The sequence below is a fragment of the Penaeus vannamei genome, chromosome 16 (assembly GCF_042767895.1).
Source record: "Penaeus vannamei isolate JL-2024 chromosome 16, ASM4276789v1, whole genome shotgun sequence".
Classification (NCBI taxonomy): Eukaryota; Metazoa; Arthropoda; class Malacostraca; order Decapoda; family Penaeidae; genus Penaeus; species Penaeus vannamei.
Genome location: NC_091564.1, coordinates 4545471 through 4557970, shown reverse-complemented (window position 1 = coordinate 4557970; position 12500 = coordinate 4545471). Strand labels below are relative to the sequence as shown.

The 12500-nt window shown below is 42.1% G+C and overlaps 2 protein-coding genes and 1 long non-coding RNA gene across 8 annotated transcripts in view; all 3 read right to left on the bottom strand.

The window, feature by feature from the left end:
- LOC113827131 (uncharacterized) overlaps window positions 1-3927 on the bottom strand; it is a 19736-nt gene extending 15809 nt beyond the window's left edge. For 3 of the 5 annotated variants that reach the window (XM_070131067.1, XM_070131068.1, XM_070131069.1), the window contains exon 1: window positions 3820-3927. In XM_070131067.1, the coding sequence (XP_069987168.1) occupies window positions 3820-3912 (93 nt within the window). In that variant the 5' untranslated portion in view covers window positions 3913-3927. Of the gene's footprint in view, window positions 1-2673; window positions 3384-3509; window positions 3671-3819 lie in introns of those variants that run through there. The other 2 variants (XM_070131072.1, XM_070131071.1) reach the window with 2 other exon arrangements.
- A 3009-nt stretch (window positions 3928-6936) lies between these two features.
- On the bottom strand, window positions 6937-11459 carry LOC113819222 (uncharacterized). Of its 2 annotated transcripts, none has more exons than XM_070131066.1 (3): window positions 11296-11459; window positions 11031-11181; window positions 6937-7656 (listed from the first exon to the last, which is right to left on the bottom strand). In XM_070131066.1, exons 1-3 carry the CDS (start codon window positions 11442-11444, stop codon window positions 7411-7413), a joined length of 546 nt encoding a protein of 181 aa, XP_069987167.1. In that variant the 5' UTR covers window positions 11445-11459; the 3' UTR covers window positions 6937-7410. The 2 variants fall into 2 exon arrangements, with proteins under 2 accessions (XP_069987167.1, XP_027227273.2); XM_027371472.2 differs by lacking the exon at window positions 6937-7656 and adding an exon at window positions 10303-10872.
- Window positions 11460-12125: 666 nt separating this feature from the next.
- The window catches only part of LOC138864377 (uncharacterized), a 3502-nt gene continuing 3127 nt past the window's right edge, over window positions 12126-12500 (bottom strand). Inside the window, exon 2 of the long non-coding RNA XR_011399132.1 lies at window positions 12126-12248. This is a non-coding gene — a long non-coding RNA (uncharacterized lncRNA). The remainder of the gene's footprint in view (window positions 12249-12500) is intronic.

The following is a 12500-nucleotide window of genomic DNA, read 5'->3' as shown; positions in this document are numbered from 1 at the left end:
TTTTCAGATGTGTTGTGTATTATGAACTTCCATTAAAAGCAGTGCAGAAAGTCCATTCTTCTGCATTGTTATCGTAATTGTAAAGATGCAATAACTCGAGGGTTCGAGACGAATTCGCTTAGTGATTAATAGAGGTTTGGGTAATATTTTACTTCCTTGTTTCTAGTAAAAGTATCGGACGAGACAAATATAGAAAGTGTTTTTCGAGTTAAAAGTCGATTTTATTTCTTTTTTAAGAGGAATATGGATAAGCATGAAGGTCCACGCACAAAAGTGTACACACACTTACTCTCCATTCTCTCATATATACAGGCATACAATTTTAACATACTGTACCAGGGCACATGTACAGACACATGTCCCATTGCCTGTATGCGGGAGTATGGTGGATAGACAAATCTGTATACAAATGATCATATAGATAAATGGATGTTCATATAGATAAATAGTTATATAGACCAATACGTTTGGAAATATAGACAGATAAATAGGCAGGGGGATATACAGATAGATATATAGACAGGGAGATAAAGTTTTTTCTTTCTTTTTTCTTTCTGCAATGTCCATCCTTCTTAAAAGTGTGTTCGTACACGCGCAGAGACGAGGCTCCTCGTCCATATTAAGGAACAAAAACAAGTTATCGGCGATATCTTCTCACTTGCCCAAGCTGGTCAGTGACTACTATCGAAGAAGTGGCTGATAAAGAGTTAGATGTCGAAACCTTTCCCATAGATTATATTAAGGGGTTATCTCTTTCTCTCTCTTTCTCTCGCTCAATCTTTCTCTCTCTCTCACTCAATCTTTCTCTCTCTTACTTTCAATCTGTCTCTGTCTCTCTGTGTCTATCTCTCTCTCTCGCTGGCTATCTATCTATCTATCCATGTCATGAATAGGAATGACGTGTTTGTTGCCTGTTTGAGAAGTGAAACGCAGGTCAGCGTCGAGGCAGAGGAAGGGAGATGCCTCAGGGTCCCTCACTGCCCACCAGCAGCGACCGAGAGGCGAGAGCAGGACGTGACCTTCCTCAGAACCGAACACACCCTGTCCAGACGATGTGCCGAAGGACCTCGTGGAAGGAGCTCAGTGTCGAGCCGATAGATTCAAGAGGCAAGTTGCCTGTCGAAAGCGGAAAAAAGAAGGGAGTTGATTCAGAGTCCATTGTGGTTTATTTATTAATCACTAATCCAGTTTATTTTTAATTTCATAACTCTGACTAAGTGAATGGGAATGGAAAAGCAGGTCCGCCATTCAACTCATTTTCTACACACTAATGCAGTAACATTTGAGATGGAAAAGTGATCAGCAGAAACGTCCTTTCGTGAAGGTATTCTTTATGAGATTTTGAATGGGATACTAATCCTTCAATAACTTATCTAGGAGTCCAAAACATTGATAGGAGAAATGTTCAGAAATACTGGATAACCATGTAAATATTATATTTGTCAAATTCAATGTCTTTTATTTGTTGAGAGAATTTTTTTTAGTGGCAGAATCGCAGTCATTTAAGAATAACATATCAATCAACAATCCTCTTATCTCTATACATGGGTTACAGTCATTACAACACAATCTTCCCTATTAAAGGCTATTATCATTTCATCAGTAACTCAGAAGAGAGTTACAGTCATCGATCCTAAAACACTTTCACAAACAAACTAAACACTTAACACTACAAACACCTTCACAAACACTTCCGCTTGCACCTTGATCCTTCTCTCTTCCCCCAGCAACCAACCAATCAAACCAATATGTGTGCTATGCTCTCATTAGCGCCCATTAGCATTATTATTGAGATTGAGATTGAGTCGATAGCGCCTCTGATGCACAATTTAACTACGATGGCATGTCTCTTTCTTTATCTTATTTTCTTATTTTCAAACTCATTCTCAGTCTATTTTTCATTATCTCTCTCTCTCTCTCTCTCTCTCTCTCTCTTAAGGCCTTTTTGTAGTATCCCCGAAACCCCAAACAGTTTGATGCAAGTTATGACATGTTGCCCTTATGCGAACATTACTGGGACATGTTGAAACGTATTTTCTTTTTGTGTCAAAGTCGTTGCCGCTACTTTGAAACAGTTTGATGCACTCTGGCAAGCCAATCAGAGCGTGATATTTTAGATATATTTCACTCAGGTTCAGATGGAATTTTATATTTTCATTAATTACGAATCGAGTCCCTTAATGCAAAATATTTTAAAGGCGCATAAAATATTTTTGTGCCTTTTTAGTAGTACACCAAATACATGTTGGTCAATCAAAAACTATCGACTACATGGCAAGAATTTTCGTTGTGTCCGATTGACTTGATACTGACTTTTAAAAATCATTATGTACCTCTATGATAAAACCTTGCAGGCTCAAAAATACCACAAAATAAACTGTGTATCTTGATTTGTTGATATGTCAGTCTAAAAGACAAACAAATATCACGAATCATTAGTGTTATCGAGTTATTCGATTCGGACACAGAGCTCACTCAGGGCAAAACCTCGTTCGTCTTAGTCTCTCTTTTCTCATTCTCATTTTTATGTGCTCGTGTTTGTGTGTGAATGTGAGTCTGCCTTCCTATCCCTCTGTGTGTTTTCTCTTCTCTTATTTGATAGTAGCCTTTCAGTTATCTTATATTGGAGCAAAAATATAAGGATGCATATGAGGGCATTTGTGAAATACTAGATAGGGATTAAGTATTTTATTTATGAAATGAGATAATTTCTGCAACAGCTACGGAACATCGCAGTCACATAAGTATAAAAAAACAGATCCTCTGTTAACAACCCTCTTGTCTTTAACGTGGGTTGCAGTCATTACAACACAAAATTTACATAAAAATCCTTTGTCAAGAACAATTAACATATTAGTAACTCAGAAGAGAGTTACAGTCACTGTATCCTAAAACCGCATTCAAGGTCCAGACGAGACAGGCAGGAGAGGCGAGACCAGGAAGTGAATCCTCGTCCACCGTGACAGCGCCTTCGTCGTCGAGGTGGAAGGCGCTTGGCTTCGGTCGTCGCTCGAGAGCCTTTGGTTCGGCCTGAAATTTATGCTGTGTTCAGCTTCTTTCCTGAGAGTGAACAGTCCACGCCGAAGGAGGTTCACTGACATGGAACCTTGGCGTCGGGAATGGAATTACGGAAGGCCTTAAAAGTTGGAGGCGAGGACCCAACCCCGACGGATGTCCAGGATTTCCTCCTCAATCAGACTCTCCATCAGGTCCTTGACTTGGCCTCGAGTCTCTGCCTCGAGGTTGATCTGGTCGTCAACGCCCGGAGGAAGGACTCGCACCTCCCTTAGGAGCTCGGCCTCGTCGTGCCAGCGCTGGAGGGCCTCCAAGTGCAGCGCCAGTTCCCCGCTCTCCACCAGCTCAGGAGCCTCTTCCGTCGGTACCTAAGGGAGAGAGGCCTGGCGTTAGCGTCTAACATTGCTTCTTGGTTTCTCTTTATAGATATATACATACATAATATGCCTTTATAGGTTGCAAGTGCAAGCAAAGCAAAGACAGTGCAGTCTTACCCGCCATGGCTGCGCGAGACCCTGCAGGCCGTGGAAGCTGGTGATGGTCCTGGCGAGGGCCGTGTGAGGGCGTGGGCGGCTGAGGATGGGCGTGGTGTGCAGGGAAGAGGCGAGACGGGGAAGAACGCGGGTCAGAGTGCTGGCCATTTTTTGTTTTCTGTCTATGAAATGATAAAAAGCGTTACATAAGGGCCTGTGATATCACTACAGAAACTCTTCAGATGATACGCTGCCACTAACAGGCATTCACATTACCCGGGAATATAGTCATTTTAGGAACCCAGAGAACAGCTCAGAAAGTGATACTCACATTGTACGAATGTCGTGTGCTAAGAAGCTTTCGGATGGGTTGTCTGTCCAGCTCGGAGTCTGTGGTCTGAGTGAAACCTACACGATAAGCCATCTTTTTATACTGACACGTTATCTCCTACGAAATGGTGTGTGTGTGTTTGTGTGGCCGCATGTGTCTACGTGTGCCATCATTGTTTTCAGATGTGTTGTGTGTTATGAATTTCCATTAAAAGCAGTGCAGAAAGTCCATTCTTCTGCATTGTTATCGTAATTGTAAAGATGCAATAACTCGAGGGTTAGAGACGAATTCGCTTAGTGATTAATAGAGGTTTGGGTAATATTTTGCTTCCTTGTTTCTAGTAAAAGTATCGGTCCGGGAGGGGAATGGGGAGACACATGGACGAGACAAATATAGAAAGTGTTTTTCGAGTTAAAAGTCCATTTTTTTAAGAGGAATATGGATAAGCATGAAGGTCCACGCACAAAAGTGTACACACACTTACTCTCCATTCTCTCATATATACAGGCATACATTTTTAACATACTGTACTAGGGCACATATGCAGACACATGTCCCATTGCCTGTATGCGGGAGTATGGTGGATAGACAAATCTGTATACAAATAATCATGTAGATAAATGGATACCGAAATAGAGTTATATAGACCAATACGTTTGGAAATATAAAGACAGATAAATAGGCAGGGGGATATACAGATAGATATATAGACAGGGAGATAAAGAGATAGATACACAGACAGGGAGATAAAGAGATGGATAAATAGACAGGGAGATGAAGAGATGGATAAATAGACAGGAAGATAAACAGATAGATAAATGAATAGGTCGATTGATAGTTAAGTGGGTTAACAGATTATATAGAGACAAATTCTCCATATGTAAAGAATTCTTATCCAGTAATGAAAAAAAAAATATTAGAATACCTTAAATCATTGTTTTCCATTTAAGGTTGGATTGATTTTTTTTTCAAAATCTTTATATATGTATATGTAACTTACCTGTCTGCTTTAGCTTTTGGTTTTGTTACATGAATCGGTACTTATTTTGAGCCGATTCTCAAGATTACACCAGACTTTATAAAACAGTTTTCCATGTCTGCAAACGTGTATGTGTGTGTATGTGTGTGTGTGTATGTGTGTTTGTGTGTGTGTGTGTATGTGTGTGTGTGTGTGTGTGTGTGTGTGTGTGTGTGTGTGTGTGTGTGCGTCGCCTAAGCTTACTGAGTAACTCCTCCTCTTTCCTAGATCATGTGTTCATTCGTCCGCACAGACTCGGTATTCTTGTACAAGGCGTTGCTCTCAAGAGTTATAAATACCTTTTTCCTGTTTCAAAATTAAGCTCAAGTTTTATCAACCTTTTTATCTTTGCTCCACATATGTCAGACTGTGAGTACTATACACAGATAGTGTGACTGATCAGTCGACGCTGAGCTTTAAGTATCTATGTATGTTTATTCCATCTATATTCCCCATAGTTTTTTCTTTCTTTTTTCTTTCTGCAATGTCCATCCTTCTTAAAAGTGTGTTCATACGAGCGCAGAAACGAGGCTCTTCGTCCATATTAAGGAACAAAAACAAGATATCGGCGACGTCTTATCGCCAACATGTTCCGGACTTGCCCAAGCTGGTCAGTGACTACTATCGAAGAAGTGGCTGATAAAGAGTCTTGTGTCGAAACTTTTCACAGGGATTAGTTTAAGGGATTCTCTTTTTCTCTCAATATCTCTCTTTCTCAAAGTCTCTCTCTCTCTCTTTCTCTCTTTCTCTCTCTTTATCTGTCTGTCTGTCTCCTTCCTCCCCTTTCTCCATGGCATGAATATGGCTGACATGTTTACTGCCTGGTTGAGAAATGAAACGCAGGTCACGGTCGAGGTCCCTCACTGCCCACCAGCAGCGACCGGGAGGCGAGAGCAGGACATGGCCTTAATCATAAGCGAACGCAATGTGTCTGGACGATTGTTTATCTAGAAATTCAAAGTTGATCTGTAAATCTAAGCCAATCAGTGCTAATGAAAAAGCAGAGCCGCCGTTCAATTTAATTTCCACACAACAATGAAGTAACATTTGAAATGAAAGGGGGTTAGCAAAATGTCCTTTCGTGAAGCTATTCCTGAATATATTCTGAATGTGACATGTCCTGCATTAACTTATTTTGAAGTCTAAAGGAGGGATTCAAAGAAGGACTTTTCAGAGATACTAGATAAACGTGTATTTTACTTATCCAATTCGATACGGTCTTATTTGTTAAATGAGATAATTGTTTTCAATAGCAACAGAATCGTCGTCATATGACTAGAAAAACAAATCATCAATTAAGAACCCTCTTATCTCTAAACATGGGTTGCAGTCTTTACAACACAAACATTTTATAGGGAAATGTCCCTTGTCAAAAGAAAAAAACCTTTCATCAGTAACTCAGAAGAGAGTTACAGTCACTGTATCCTAAAACCGCATTCAAGGTCCACGGATGACAATGCGAAAAACAGAGAATACACAACATAGCATTATTATACATATTTCAGTAATATGATATAAATACAGTTTCGTTAAAAGATTCACGTGTATGTATGCGTATATATTCGCGTAAGTATGTACGCCTACCTTTCCCGCATGTACTACACAGCACATCCTCTCCACCCTTCTCTAGATTGGATGTTCCGGGACGCAGTTTTTGGGATATAAATAACCTGTTTCCCTCACTGAAGATTAATCTGGATTTCCATCACTTTAATCTTTGCTCCAGACAAGTCACGCCCTTGAGGTTCGGACTGTGAGCGCTGTCGACAGCGGCCCTGATAATCAGTTTGATTATGATGCCATGTTTCTATATACATTTACATATATATATACATCTTTCTCATATCCTTATTCTCTTACTCATTATCTCAGTCTCCCTATCATTCTCTCTCTATTTCTTCTTTCATTCTCATTTCTCAGCATGTGTGTGCGCATGTGTGCTAGTGTATGTCTGTTTGCCCTCCCCACCCCCCACGTCTCTCTATTTCTTTTCTCATTATCATTTCTGTGTGCGTGCGTTTCTGTTTCTCTCTCTATCTTTCTCTGTCTGTCTATCGCTCACTTTATTATACTGGATAAGGATATATATGAATACTAGATAAACATGAAGTATTTTATTCTTGAAATGAGATATTTTCTTCAATAGCGACAGAACATCGCAGTCACATAAGTATAAAAAACAGATCCTCTGTTAACGACCCTTCTTGTCTTTAACGTGGGTTGCAGTCATTGCAAAACACTTTACATAAAAATCCTTTGTCAAGAGCAATCATGTCAGTAATTCAAAGGAGAATTACAGTCACTGTATCTTAAAATTACGCATTTAAGGCGAGACAGGCAGGAGAGGCGAGACCAGGAAGTGAATCCTCGTCCACCGTGACAGCGCCTTCGTCGTCGAGGTGGAAGGCGCTTGGCTTCGGTCGTCGCTCGTGGCCGGGGGCTTCAAGGGAGAGCCCCTGGTGTCGCCTGAACAGCATGCTGTGTTCAGCTTCCTTCCTGAGAGTGAACAGTCAAGGTCGAAGTAAGTTCACTGACATGGAACCTTGGCGTCGGGAATGGAATTACGGAAGGCCTTAAAAGGTGGAGGCGAGGACCCAACCCCGACGGATGTCCAGGATTTCCTCCTCAATCAGACTCTCCATCAGGTCCTTGACTTGGCCTCGAGTCTCTGCCTCGAGGTTGATCTGGTCGTCAACGCCCGGAGGAAGGACTCGCACCTCCCTTAGGAGCTCGGCCTCGTCGTGCCAGCGCTGGAGGGCCTCCAAGTGCAGCGCCAGTTCCCCGCTCTCCACCAGCTCAGGAGCCTCTTCCGTCGGTACCTAAAGGAGGGAGGCCTGGCGTTAGCGCCTAACATTGCTAGTTTGTTTCTCTTGATAGATAGATACATGCATAACATGCGAGCAAGACAAATGCAGTGCAGTCTTACCCGCCATGGCTGTGCGAGACCCTGCAGGCCGTGGAAGCTGGTAATGGTTCTGGCGAGGGCCGTGTGAGGGCGTGGGCGGCTGAGGATGGGCGTGGTGTGCAGGGAGGAGACGAGACGGGGAAGAACGCGGGTCAGAGTGCTGGCCATTTTTGTTTTTGTCTTTCTGCCCATGAAATGATAAAAGGCGTTATACAGAAGTACCTATGAGATCAGGAAAAAAAACAATATGCCATCACTAACAGAGGCACTTGTATTTCACCGGAATTTAGTAAACAATTTAGGATTTCTTAGGAACACAGAGAACAGCCCAGTAAGTGAGACTCACATTGCACGAATGCCGTGTTTTCGGATGGGTTATGTGACCAGCTCGGAGATGGCACGATAAGCCATCTTTTTATACTGACAGCGTTATCTCCAACGAAATGATGTGTGCGTATGTGTTTGTGCGAGCGCTTGTGTATCCGTGTGTGCCATTACTGTCTTTAATATAGTTATGTGCATTTTATATAATCTTATTGAAAACAGTAAAGACCGACTATACATCATGCACTACAATTTCGCGAGGGACCCGACGCAGTGCCTTGGCGAAAATGAAATCTTAGAAGAAGAATTAAGAGAGTTGTATGCTCTTTCTGCCCCCCCCCCCCCCCAGCCTCTCCACGCCCAACAAAAATGAGATTTTTTGTAAAGAGACGAATTACCATAGTGATTAACAGAGGTTGAGGTAGATTTGTACTTCATTGGTTATTTTATTAGGTGTGGGCACGGGAGGGGAACGGGGACGCGAGACACACTTGGCGAGACAAATATAGATTGTGTCTTTCGAGATAAAAGTCTTAGCATCGAATTTTAATTTTGGAGGAATATACACCAATATAAAGGTCCATGCACAAAAGTGTACGCATTCATACTCATACATGCAATGTTAACGTATAGGGATACATACACAGACACATTTCCTGTATGTAGATGCATGGTGGATAGACAAGTTTGAATGCAAGTGATTATACAGGCAAATGGATAATGGAATAGAGTTTTATAGATAGACATACTTTAACACATACACAAGGAAATATAAAGGCATGGATAAATGGGCAGGGAGATGAACAGATAGATAAATAGATGTATAAATCGACAGATGAATATATGGGTTGACAGTCCAGTAATAGGAGAAAATATTAGAATACCTTAAATCATTGATTCCCGATTAAGGCAGGATGGACTGACTTAATTTGTCAAAATCTGTATATCTGAATTTGTATGTAACTATCTCGTCTGCTTTAGCTTTTGGTTAGGTTACGTGAAACGGTACTTATTTTGTGTCGATTCTCAAGATTACACTAGACTTTCTGAAAAAAAAATCTCTGTAAACGTGTGTATGTGTGTCTATATATATGTGTGTGTGTGTGTGTGTGTGTGTGCCTACCGCCTAAGCTTCCTGTGTAAACCCTTCCTTTTCCCTAGATCATGTGTGTTCGTTCGTCTGCACAGACTCGGTATTTCTACATGAGGCTTCGATCTCAAGGGTTATACTGTGTTCCCGTTTCAAAAACTAGGCTCAAGTTTAATTACTCTCTTTATCTTTGATCTAGCCTGTAAGGACTGTCAAACTGATGACTATTTATAGATAGTACGACTAAGCAGTCAATTGACGCTGATCTTTGACTATCTATGTTTGCGTTTATTCCATCTATATTCCACTTGGTTCGTCATTTATGCATTGTTCATCTTTCTTAAAAGTGTGTTCATACATGCACAGAAACGAGGCTCTTCGTTCATATTAAGGAACAAAAACAAGATATCGGCGACGTCTTATCGCAAACATGTTCCGGACTTGCCCAAGTTGGTCAGTGACTACTATCGAAGAAGTGGCTGATAACGAATCTGATGTCGAAGCCTTTCACAGGGGTTCTCTCTCTCTCTCTCTCTCTCTCTCTCTCTCTCTCTCTCTCTCTCTCTCTCTCTCTCTCTCTCTCTCTCTCTCTCTCTCTCTCTCTCTCTCTCTCTCTCTCTCTTCCCTTCCATCCTTTTCTCCATGTCATGAATATGGATGATGTGTTTACTGCTCGGTTGAAACGAAACGCAGGCCTGCAGTGGAAGGGAGAGGCCTCAAGGTCCCTCACTGCCCAACAGCAGCGACCGAGAGGCGAAAGCAGGACATGGCCTTCCTCAGAAGGCTATGTCCTCCTGCCTAGAAGGATGTGCCGAAGGACCTCGAGAAACTGTCCAGTCGATAGATTCAAGAGACTGAACACTAGGATTGGTACCAACTGGTACCAGACGAAGGCAGCAAAATGAAGGGAGTTGATTCAGTTTCCATCATTGTTTAATTTGCAATCATAACTAATCCAAAATTTATCTTCAACTCCATGCCAATTAGTGGTAATGGAAAAGCCGATTCGCTGTTCCATGCAACAATGAAGTAACACGAGTTGGAAGCCAAGGTATTCTTTTTGAGATTCTGAAGGCGACATGTCCTTCATTAACTTAGTTTGGAGTCAAGAAGATTCATATGAGGAATGTTCAGAAATACTAGATATACATACAAGTATTTTATTTGTCAAATTCAGTAATAAGTCTTTTATTTGCTAAATGAGATATTTTGTTCAATATCGACAAAATCGCAGTCACATAAGTATAAAAGCAGATCCTCAATTAACAACCCTTTTTATAGTTTAACATGGGTTGAGTCATTACAACACAAACATTTAATAGGGAAATGTCCCTTGTCAAAAGAAAAAACCTTTCATCAATAACTCAGAAGAGAGTTACAGTCACTGTATCCTAAAACTACGCATTCAAGGTACAGACGAAACAGGCTGGAGAGGCGAGACCAGGAAGTGAAATGGAATTACGGAAGGCCTTAAAAGTTGGAGGCGAGGACCCAACCCCGACGGAAGTCAAGGATTTCCTCCTCAATCAGACTCTCCATCAGGTCCTTGACTTGGCCTCGAGTCTCTGCCTCGAGGTTGATCTGGTCGTCAACACCTGGAGGAAGGACTCTCACCTCCCTTAGGAGCTCGGCCTCGTCGTGCCAGCGCTGGAGGGCCTCCAAGTGCAGCGCCAGTTCCCCGCTCTCCACCAGCTCAGGGGCCTCTTCCGTCGGTACCTAAGGGAGAGAGGCCTGGCGTTAGCGTCTAACATTGCTTCTTGGTTTCTCTTTATAGATATATAATGAGGAACAAATGTTATGCATACATAACACGCCTTTTCAGCTCAGCCTTGTCTCAAGTCCGAGCAAGGCAAAGGCAGCGTACATAGTCTTACCCGCCATGGCTGCGCGAGACCCTGCAGGCCGTGGAAGCTGGTGATGGTCCTGGCGAGGGCCTTGTGAGAGCGTGGGCGCCTGAGGATGGGCGTGGTGTGCAGGGAAGAGACGAGGCGGGGAAGAGCGCGAGAAAGGGTGCTGGCCATCTTTCTGTCGATGTAGCGAAGTGAAATTATTCATAGTCACTGCAGAACATATTACAGATGTGTCAAACAAACAATTCAACAATCAAGATGTCTTTAAAAAGTAGTTGCTGGTCCTCACCTTGTATGCAGCGTTAAAAACCGTTCCAGGTGGAGTCTGTTCAAAGCTCTGAGTCCTTGATTTGAGTGAAAACCTGTACAATGATTGGGTCTTTTATACCCCTTCGTTATCGCCCCAACGCTGCCCTTGGTGACCACTATCACGTCCATGGCGTCGAAAGAGAGCCCTGGGTATTCCCGCAGATAAGAAGAATCTGTAGTGGCGTGACTGATGGGACCCAATCAGGCCAAAACAAAAACCCCGTCACTTCATTTTGGATCTTTTAAAGTAACATGACCCAGTCAAAGGGGCGGTCCTTCTTATCTTTCTTTCTTTCTTTTATCATCAAGCTCTATTTTAAGTAATAGCAATCCACGGTATAACGTTATTGACTGGATAAAACTGGTCAACAGATAAGCGATGTGTAATGATTAAGCTTTTCGTATCTCTGAAATTCGCCAGGTCAAGGTGATGAGGACGTTTAACTGAGTGTTTAATGCGTCGTAAACCGTTTCCAAACTTCACTAGAAAAAGCGAGACGCAATTTGTATGTGTCGACGTTCGTAATGCCCTTTGATGACAGACGTATCTCATGCATAATACGCTTGATATATGAATTACAAGCAAATATTTCTACACTCATATTTTACACACACAAACACAAATACGCATGCACACACGCGAGTGCATTCTCACACAAACACAAAGGTATATACACGCACAAAAAAAAAGGTTTAGAGGACACCTTTAGTATTGTGCATCACAGGTGTGTGTGGAGGTCTGAGGTGGTAAATTTTTGTGTCCTTGTCTTTACTATACTTTACTTTACCGAACCATTAACTATTTCCTACATATTGACACCCATACATTCTTCTAAACTCGCAGATTACTCGCTCTTTCCATCTCCGACCTTAACGGGGATGCGCACTTCCGCTCTGGCCCAGCCTTAACGATGTACACAGGGACCTCTGTAACTGAACCAAAAAAGTATTCCTGGAATAAAATCAGTCACTTGCAAGTTCACAAGAAAGAACCATGACGAGTGAAAGTGGTAAGTTAGACCCACCCTTTGGCAATGTGGAATGCCATAGAGTCCACGCACAACACACAATGCACCAAGGTCTGTATACTGTATAACTTGCACTGTACAACCCAGCAGGAATAATAGGTACAGCTCCCACACTCGGTCACGTGAGATACCTGAAATGAGAGAAAACCCTCAGAGC

What these genes read in the sequence shown, in the direction of transcription:
- LOC113819222 (XM_070131066.1), bottom strand. Translation starts at nt 11,444, where the DNA reads ATGGACGTGATAGTGGTCACCAAGGGCAGCGTTGGGGCGATAACGAAG. An exon ending in TTTTTAACGCTGCATACAAG is followed by an intron (nt 11,182 to 11,295) that starts GTGAGGACCAGC and finishes CTACATCGACAG; the next exon opens with AAAGATGGCCAGCACCCTTT. An exon ending in GTCTCGCGCAGCCATGGCGG is followed by an intron (nt 7,657 to 11,030) that starts GTAAGACTATGT and finishes TCCCTCCTTTAG; the next exon opens with GTACCGACGGAAGAGGCTCC.